The 9,974-nt window shown below is 49.8% G+C and overlaps 1 protein-coding gene across 2 annotated transcripts in view; it reads right to left on the bottom strand.

Moving 5' to 3' along the window:
- Positions 1–213: 213 nt before the first annotated feature.
- The window catches only part of LOC113203950 (cilia- and flagella-associated protein 298-A), a 42,376-nt gene continuing 32,615 nt past the window's right edge, over positions 214–9,974 (bottom strand). Inside the window, exons 2-3 of one of the 2 annotated variants that reach the window (XM_026418908.2) lie at positions 6,086–7,587; positions 214–3,390 (exon numbers count right to left, since the gene is read on the bottom strand). In XM_026418908.2, coding sequence (XP_026274693.1) covers positions 3,327–3,390; positions 6,086–7,338 — 1,317 coding nt within the window. In that variant the 5' untranslated portion in view covers positions 7,339–7,587 and the 3' untranslated portion in view covers positions 214–3,326. The remainder of the gene's footprint in view (positions 3,391–6,085; positions 7,588–9,974) is intronic. The other variant, XM_026418911.2, reaches the window with a different exon arrangement.

Below are 9,974 nucleotides of genomic sequence, written 5' to 3'. Positions count from 1 at the left end.
CTCTGGGGGCGGTGCAGTGAGTCACCCGTGGCCGCGGCCCGCTGCCTTCGCTTCCTCCCCGGGAAGTGGTGAACGGTCCCCGGGGCCCGTGGCCGTGTCCTCTGACCCCGCGAGGCCGGTGTTGTCGACGCGGTGCACTTCCTCTCAAGCGAGCGGCCGACCAGGCTTTTGGTGTTCTGCTGAGGGCGCGGAATACAACACAAAGGGCCAAGGCACTGTACGAAACACTCATTTAATGTTAACAACAGGATTAAGGAAAACGAAATTTTACACCAGGGTATCAAATTTACAACAAGAGTCCTCGTAACTTTAGTAATTGGCATCACGCTCAGCGGGGTTTAGCAAAGCTCAACAACAATAACAACAATAAAACGCTTACTTTATTGCACAGCTCAGGACGAGCCTTCAAACACAATTCGAAGGAAGTGTCGTCGCAGCGTTTTAAGGCACATGTTTTCAACGAGTTGACTTGAGTCATGTTTTTTTTTTTTATCAGAAACAAGTTTACATGGTACAGTAGTTTGTTCTCAAAGAATGTCATTCAATTTTCAGCGAATAAAAATATTTGATGATGAGTACACACAGAAATATCATTTCTTCAGACCAGAAAAATCCTCTTGTTCCGATGTAAATTTTTTCTCTTAATTATGATCAGATCTTGGATCGAGCGTGCCGCTTGCACCTGGATCAAGATGAAAATCCTGTTTGAGAGCGTTTCTCTTGTCTGGAGAGTAGGTTTTCTAGGTGAGGATGCTACTTAGTCCTACGTCAATCTGACGTTTCGATCAAGAGCCCCTACAACCAAACATGGCTCGAAAGTAGGAGCAGTAGTGATATTCAACACTTCGGATTTGCAGCATAACATCATGAAGCGCGTGAGTTAATTTATCGTTCTTACTGGACGTTTTTGTGTGCGTATCTGAGGTTTTTCAAACGGCTAATTATTTAATTTATTAATTTGACTGGCAATAGCATTATAAATTATTGTGCCTATCGGACCCTTTTAATCCTTATATTACTAAGGGAATAAGTGTCCTTATCAGTTCAGAAGAAAATTTCAAGTCTTTTACTCCTGTAGCATTCTTAACGGGACTTACAGATGAGTATTCAAGGACATAAGGTTAGAAACCGCTCACCGCAGTTAGGTTGTTGATCTCACGACGCTATAGACTCACGGTACAAAATGCCGCAAGATGAAAACATAACACAATATAGGCACCAGTCGCATACCATTAGCATTATACCGTTGTAATTGGAAGTGACAGAAATACTACCGTTACGCCATTTTTAAAATAGTTGAATTATAATTTCAAATTTGAAATCAAACCCAGAAAGATCGCGCTGCAATCATTGGGTGCTTTTAAGTCTGTTTTTAAAAGAGGCGTTTTAATGATAAAGACTGAAATTTTATAAAAAATTTAAACTTGGAGACTGTTCTGGTATGAGTCAAGCACTGGTTTAAATAGACAGCAGTATTAAAAATATCTTCCATTTGCAGGCGTAAAGAACATGAAGCCCTTACCAGATTAAATTGTAATTTGTGTTGAATATTTTGTGAGCTAACCGTTTCTTACTGATAAAAACATTGAACATGTGAAAGAACGTCACACAACAACCACAACTCAACAAATTTCAACATACGTAAATTTTATTTAATCGTGGCACAAAGACAAACTTTTCTGATGGGTTCGATCGAGCACCCCTGCAATATAATGAAGAATCTAGCGACACTTATAGAAACGTCGGTACATTTCTGTGCCTTTTTATAAAAATACGGGAAATGGTTTAAAGGCGTGTATTCTAGACGGTCGACTAACTCATATAGCTTTGAAAATCGCAAAGGTTCTTACCACCAATGCAAAGCTGAGATCAAAGTAGAAATATATCGGTTTTGAGGGGTAATTGATCGCCTTTGTGCCTAGAGTGCAAACTTTAGAAAAATAATGAAGCTTAAAACCTGAATTTAGTTCCAGAGTTCCTGTCTTGTTTCGGAATTGGTCAGGAGTCACGGCTTTACATCCTTCATTCACAGCTGTCTTTGATAAGATGGGAAGTACTTGGCCCGTTATTTAGACCTCCCTATGCGATGCAGTTCGTTCGATTCGTCGGCATATCACAGCAAGTTTGTTATTAACGCTACATCTACCAAAAGGTTTAGCAAATTTACCTGCTGATTTTTTTTCTAAAAACGATCAACGAAGTGATTATTAATTGTTTGCACAGGACAGTCTCCTTTAAGATCATTAATTTACCGTTGGTTTGTTTAGATACTGAGCAATTAAACAAGATAATGCCGAAAAGCCAAACACTGTACAAGAAGACATCCTTACTAAATTTGGAAAAGGTACCTACTAAAATTCAAGAAATTCAGTTAGTTTCCGCAGTAGCAGAAATCAAGTAACAAGTCAGATAGTTCACGGGGAACATATTTCTAAGAAAAATCAGGTAACGTCTTGTGACCACCCCTCAACGTCACACACAGGGTAAAGCGAACGCTTCCAGGGCAGTGAACGCCACGGTGGTGAACAAGAAATACATCACGAATAAAACAACCGCTATGGCTCAACTTGCTTTTATATTAGTCAAGTGGGGAAGACCTTGACAATATGAAGTGGCAAGTGTCTGACCGATCCAAAGACGTAACATGGTACCACTCAAAGGTTAAGAGGACTATCTGCAACAATCAGTTGGCCTAAATCGTTTCTGAGAACCAGCATTGAAACTAATGAAGGGGTCATACCGCCCGAAAAGGTACCATACAAAGGCGCACGGCTCACAACAGCAGTTTATAACATGAGGATAGTGACTGCATTGTGACAATCATTCCGATGGCGGTTAGTCGACCCTATTTCAGTACGAGATAGCACCTTTAAAGGTTAGGAAAGGACTTGTTTTTCAGTGGATTTAATATCACAATTTTTCTTATTTCGCACAATTACAACCAAGAAGTTTAATCAGCAGAAGTTAACTTGTTTGCATGGCAAAGTACAAACGGGCCTTGCTTGCAGTCGAGCGCCAGACACAGGCATGTGTTCCGTTCTATCCCACGACACAGAAAGCACAACACCGAGCTCGTGTCAACGCACTCAATACCTTCTGCAGGAATCCGGACACTGTACCGTTGGCTAAACAGAGAGCGCCACACCATTCGCCTTGTACAAAAGCCTACCCCGCTAAGAAACAATGGGCGAGTACATATGTAGTATACATAAGCCACATCGTAGTTTGATGGCGTAGAGTAGAGTTGCCGAGGTGTGGAGCGTGGTGGTGCACAGCGGGTGAGCGTTACTTCCAGCTGACGTTTCCGAGGCCCTGGAAGCTGCGCTTCAGAGATCGGCTATCGGCCCAGGAGGAGTTGTGATACTGGTCGTCATTGTCCTGCTCAAGTTTCTGCAACAGCGTAAAAAATAGACGTGCGTTAGGCAATACAAAAATACAGGTGTCCGACATTCTAACACTTGAACTTGATACGGCTGCCATATATTTTTTGTGTATGACTTTTGTCTCGCTCAGTTAAGATTTAAAATTCCACACACTAAATTCTAATTAAAAGTATTTTACACAGAGCTTACGTACAAAAAAACTTGTGTGCAGCTAGACACAATTTTTGAATGATTTTGAAAGAATTCGTTCTCAGTACTTCTACTAAAAGTGATTTTACCGTAAGTTTTGCATACGCATAGATCTGCAGATTAGCCTTTTTTTTTGACCTGATTTTGATATCTGCACCCTCTACGTTAGTAATCGTGAGTTAGTTTTGCAAGCAAAGCTCGTTGTTCTCTATTGGCAGCGATAGTTTAGAAGCCTAGGGAGTGAGAAAGGTTCTCCATTTCTCAAACCGCCGAATATCATACTTCGAACTTTGTTGGATGAGAACGAAAACCTCAACGGACTCCTTCAAATGGGTCTCCAGGACGTCAGACTCTTTCTGGGTGGGCCACCGGCTCATGGGACTCTTTTAATAGGGGCCATCATTAATCTGGTCTTATTTTTTTTCGACCATATCAAGTCCCCCACCCTGATCCCTCGGTTTGTTGCGCTTACGCTGCTGCCACGTGTCGTGCCTGTGCCCCATAAACAAACTATTCGCATAAACATTAGCGAGGCATTAGGTAACGTTTATATGGATGAATGCGGAGGAAAAACGACAATGCTGGGGGGAGAGTTAGAGGTACGCGAGCCGACCCGTTGCGAAACAGTAATGTGACAGAGACGTCAGAGCTACAGCCAGTTTTAATTGGCCGCGTCTCTTTTACCGCGTGTGGCAACTCAACTACCGTGTGACCACAGACGATTTGCGCTTGTTGACGAATTATTAGCAAAGCAAATGGGAGTAGAAAGGGCACCTTTCACTTATTTATAATTCGGATGACGGATGACAATTTTGAACCAAATAAGGTGACGTTTTTGAACGAGCCAGTTGCTTGAAATTGCTTGAAAATGATATAATTTTAATGGGACATTTTGCATCCGAACTAGTTCAAGATTTCATATCATTCTTCGATCTTCACATTCCTTGGGACAATATTCTACTTTCCCATGTTGGGTGTAGAGGCCACGATAAAATGAATGTGGGAATGAAGAAAAGGGGCAGTGCTGCTACCTCTACACCAGCCACCTGCCGACCGACAGGCGTTCCTTTTCGATTCAATCGATATACGACACAGAGAGTTTTCTCTCTGCCGGGCGAGTCCGGCACGTCTCGGTTGGCTGCGAGGACATGTCTAACTATTTGCGTCCTGATTAGGGACCAACGTCGGCGATGTAGCGGAGCGACTCCGAGCTAACAGAGTGACTGCAAGGCAAGAGAGTGACCGCAAGGCAAGAAAGTGGCCCTAAGGAGAAAAGGATAGTCACAGCTACATCGAAATGGCGTCAAATAGTCACGAAATAGTCGCTATTTTGGCTCGAGGGATGTCATTTGGGACGTCGCAAAGACTCCAAAATGACTTGAAAGTGATCAACCTGTTCTGTTGGGGACCGCAAAGTAAGAAACTGCCCTCAAGGTAACAGAGTGACAGTAAGGTAAAGACAGTGACCACGACGTGCAAACCAAAGCCCATCACGAGAAGTATCATCGTGTCGTTCCACTCTAAGATGTAAAAGGAAATTATTGTCCAAGTAAATTTGAACACTTTAAAGTGTCGAAGGCTGCGCGGCCAACCCTGCAGCCAGACACTGTACTTTACTGTTAAACACTGTTCAATAATCAAATATCCAGCGAAACACTTAAAAGTGTGCCACGTTAAGTTGGGCACTTTCAGGTACAGACCAGTGGCACGCTTCCTTTTGTGCCACAGATTTCTATCATTTTCCCAGCAACGTTTATCAGCAGCCGGGATGGAAGTTGTTACAGTGCAATAGTCTGCTGAAGCCCTCGCCTTTTGTGTGAATAAATGATCACATGTTATTTACAGTGCTCATTCACAACTGTTTAACAAGCGCAGTTTTCGGTCCCGTCTTTCTTCCCCACAGTGTGATGGCGTGGTGCCACCGCTCGCGCGTGCGGAACAGCCCTCGCCCCCGCTCACCCCCGCTCGCCCCCGCTACCCCCTTCTCTCCATCCCCCCACAGCAGTCCCACTGCCTCGCGTTTCGGCGGCAACCATGAAAAATTCGTGCAGCACTGTGCGGCCAGAGGGGTCGATGGAATTGGGACAGCCTAGGAGGGCCTCCTCTGTCCTGGCCGTCACATGGCCGTCAGTCACAAGGCGCAGTCCACGCATGTGGACGAGCGGCACCCTCGTCTCACTGGGACTGCCTACTGCCTAGGACGGCCTTCTTTGTCCTGGTCGCCACATGACAGTCCCAGTCACTGGAGTCCTATACAATCACGAGGTGCAGTACTAGCATGTGGACGAGCGGCACTGTCGCTACGGTACATGTCACGGTACCTTAACCTGGGTGTACCTTGCTACCCTGCTCCTACCTGATTCGGCGTGCGCCCTACACGTTTTGAACCGAACAGCGGAGTGGCGCGAAGAATCGGCCTCTCTCCCCTCCATTGTACTTTCCGCCTTCCCCGTCACGGGCGGCCGAGCTCAATCAGACCTGCGCCATCTCCCTACCGCAAGCTGCTGTCTTACCCGTGCGGTGTGGCGATGCTCCCCATGCTGCCGATGCAGTTGCCCATGGAGTTGGAGGTGACGATGCACGCATCCTGCACACTGTCTCTCGACATCTCGTCCACCATGGCCACCTTGAGCTGGTGGCCGAAGCTGGCCATGTCATCCCGGAACACCTCGCTAATGGGCGTGATGCCGCCCGAGGTCGCCCCCGGCAGAGGCGATGCTCCCGGCAGTGGCGTGTTCTCCACCCCCGTCGCGTTGGCGTCCTCGTCCTCGGCGGCGTAGATCTTAAAGTAGGCAATGGTGAGGTAGATGATGGAGATGATGAAGGAAGGGATGGGGATGGCCATGGCGTACACTAGGTTCATGTACACCTGCCACATGTCCAGGTCATCGATGACCAGCCCCGGGTCGATCTTACTGTAGAAACACGAAAAGTTGGTCCCCAACTCGCGGTACTTCTTGAGGAACACGGAGCAGTTGAGCATGGGCGGGTAGCCGCAACCCTTGACGTTGGGGAAGAGGCGCGCGTGCACGAAGTACCACTCCGAGTCGTTGCCCATGAGCCCCGTCGGTGAGGGCCCGTCCAGCGCGCCGTCCAGGGCGGCGCCGTCCAGCGACCCGGCCAGCGAGTCGTCTAGATCGTGCAGCCCGCGCGCCTCGTCCACGAGGTCGTCGTCTATAGAGGACAGCACGTCGTCAACCTCGGGGTCGTCCGGGCGTGGGGCCAGCGGCTGGTGGTGGTCGGCGTGCGAGCGCTGCCGCGGCGTCATCCACCAGTCCTCACCCCGGCGGCTGGCCCAGCGCCGCGGCCGCGCTAGGTCCTCGCGCCCCGCCGACCACACCGCACCCGACGCCCACAGGACGTCGTCGGCCTCCTCGCGTCTCCGGCGCTTCCGCCGCGGCACGTCGTTGCTGTCCGCCTGCAGCGCGCCGCTGCTAGGCCCACTCGGCCACTCGACCAGCTTGTAGTTGACACGGATCTGAGTGCAGTCGTACACCTCGCGGGTGCATCCCTCGCGGCACGACGCCCACGAGCAGTTGGACGCGCCGCGGAAGCTAGACGTGTCCACGGTGAAGCACAGCGCAGGGACCGGCTCGAACTGCATGAAGATGGTGGTGAAGGCCGGGTCGATGACGAACGGCACCAGGAACAGGAAGGCAAACAGACTGAACGTGCCCAGCAGGATGAAGAAGGCGGTGGTGTAGAATGTGAGCTTCTCCAGAAACGTCTTGGGGATGGGGATGATCTCGACGAGCTCGTCCGCCATGGCGGGGGTCCGCGGCCCGCACTGGTCTGTCTAGGCCGGGCTGAGCGCAGGCCGCCGCATGGCCCCGGGGGCCACCCTAGGGCCGGGCCCTCAGGCGAGCCCTCAGGGCAGCCCACAGGCCAGCCCTCAGGGCCTCAGCCGCGGGCTCGCCGCGCCTCGCGCCCGCTCCGGCGCCGCTCCACCGGGCCGGCCTGGAGCTCCAGTGGCTGACGGGGGCCTCGCCACCCCGGGGGACTCCCCCATAGCGTCCTGAACATTACACAACAGGCTTAGCGACAAGTCACCAGAGATCGCCGTGCCCAGTGGGGAGCGAAGATTGGTCAGCGGGGCAGGCAGTACATCCAACACAACAACAGAGCATCTCGATTCTAGCTTGAGCAGCTTGAGCCTTTCTAAAACATTCAGGTCTCCACGTTTACATCGGCATGGGCGAGACGGTGGTAACCGAGCTCACCTGGGCTGGGTGGTGGGTGGGAGAGAGAGAGAGAGAGTGGCGGAGGAAAAGAGAAAGGTGTATGCAGTGCGGCGAAGGGTCGTAAACAGGGAGGGAGTATGGCGTGGAAAATAATACCGGCATAGACGACAAGTCGTGGGGGTGCGGGAGGGGGTGGCGGGGTGGAGCGTGTGGAAGGGCCTGGCCTGCTCTGCACCTCGGGCGGTTGAAGGGCCGCATTAGAATAGCACTCGGCCGAGAACACATACAAAAAGAAACAAAAAAAAATGACTACGCGAGGGCGTGAGCGCAGTTCACTGAAGAATAAAAACGCTCAAAGATTTTCCTTATAATTTTTGAAAAGTTATGCATAGCAAGCAGTTGCGTCGATTAAGGTGGTTGGCGCTTCTCGTCCTGTGCACCCCAAGACCCAGACGGACACCCCCCCCCCCCCTTTCCACCATCCACAGCCCAAGACGCCTCAGTCAACTTGCCGCTGACGTATATAGCCGGCAAGTTGCTTGGTCGAAGGGCATAACGCCAGAATTTACTGGCGGTGCCGTGCACCACTAGACCACAGCAGCAGCAGCATCCTCGAGGCCCCTCCATGTTTGGCGCGGCCCAGGCTTTGTAGTCCGCCCCCATCCCGGCAGACTGCTCCAAGGCAAGTAAAGTGATGCTTTACGATGTCCCAAGGACGCTAGGCTGCTGGCTCCTCGGGGTGCTCAGAGGCCCAACCCTCTCCTCCTCCAACTACCCTGACTGCGAGGGTTTGAGTGATGGTTAAACTTGCTTTTCTAAGTTGCCACCCGGGAATACGCCATCAGTTTATCATTCTAGTCCACCCAGATAGTGACACTACGCCGACAGACTGGAGCAGCAGATTGCCCATCACCTGGCTTCTGAGCTGTCTGGTCTGCTCGTCCGAACTGTACTGGGCCGACTGTACTGCGATTGACTCGGCCCTTATTGGAAAGTAATGTACGTATACTCTACAATCCTTAACTTGAACTTTTCAAGAAACGTTGCAGCTTAAGCTGAACACGGCTACAAGCGAAAGGTCACGAGATCATTATTCTGCCGTTCAAATAGATGCATCTTTTGAGTATCGATTCGACGAATACAATCCTTTTTGAGAATGTGCGTGAAAACAAAAGTCAGCTCTAATGTACTGTCGGTTTCACTGAGTGGGGTGCAGGAAAGAATTGCGTGAGCGAAAGCAACCGTGGAAAAAGGACAGGGGGAGAAGGAAACACTAACTCACAACAAATCCCTCTCCTCCTCCTCCTCCTCTCTCTCTCTCTCTCTCTCTCTCTCTCTCTCTCTCTCCACTTCCTGTCCCTCCCTCTCCCTCCTTCCCTTCATCTCTCATCTTCCCTCGCATTTCTCGTCCTTCCGACTGCTCCGCTCCCTCCCATCCCTCCATTGCGATGCTCTGTGCTTCCTTTTCTAGCAGTTACCCCCATACCCCTCCTCCCTACCCTCTTCATCCCAGGCAAAGTCCACAGCGGTACACTTCGAGTCCTTCGTCTCCCCATTCTCTCTCTCTCTCTCTCTCTCTCTCTCTCTCTCTCTCTCTCTCTATCCCTCTCCCTCTTTCTCTCTCTCTAACCAACCCCAGAATCCTCATTCGCCCCAGCCCCCCTACAAAAAAGAATAAAAATAAAAATGTTATTGTCTATATTTCCATCGAGCATGAATTTTTGCAGTCTACCAGATTAAAATAGTTTTCCGTGCCCATGGCCATATTTTGCAGCGGGTCTTTTGCTGGCTCGCTGCCAGGCTTACCCCACCCCCGACACGAGGCAGGACCCCGGCCGGAGCCAGCGAGCGGAGGATGCTGGGTCATTATCCTCTGTCTGCACTGCTCGGAACAGATATCTTATCTAGCCAATAGGGAAATAAGTTAATTACGTATTTCTCATAGCCCGACGGTCGCATTCAACTGCTAGTTCCGATATTTTTTGATTCCATTTTGCTTCCAACTTCTGACCGTGGGATACACTCTAATGTTCTAGGAAAAATAATACGCTCGTCCGCTTGTGGTGCATCCAACTATTTGCTTACTTGAAACTGGGCATTCCGAGAAGGGTATGACACGGTGCTTTCCCTAGCTGCTGGTATATCCTTCAATGTCCCGCAGTACGTCGTCAATGCGTCTGAGGGTTGGCGGAGGGGGGCGCTCGCACGTGGCATGGCGGGG

Source organism: Frankliniella occidentalis, unplaced genomic scaffold (genome assembly GCF_000697945.3).
Source record: "Frankliniella occidentalis isolate FOCC.00 unplaced genomic scaffold, Focc_3.1 Scaffold69, whole genome shotgun sequence".
Taxonomy (NCBI): domain Eukaryota; kingdom Metazoa; phylum Arthropoda; class Insecta; order Thysanoptera; family Thripidae; genus Frankliniella; species Frankliniella occidentalis.
This window is presented reverse-complemented; position numbering and strand designations above follow the sequence as displayed.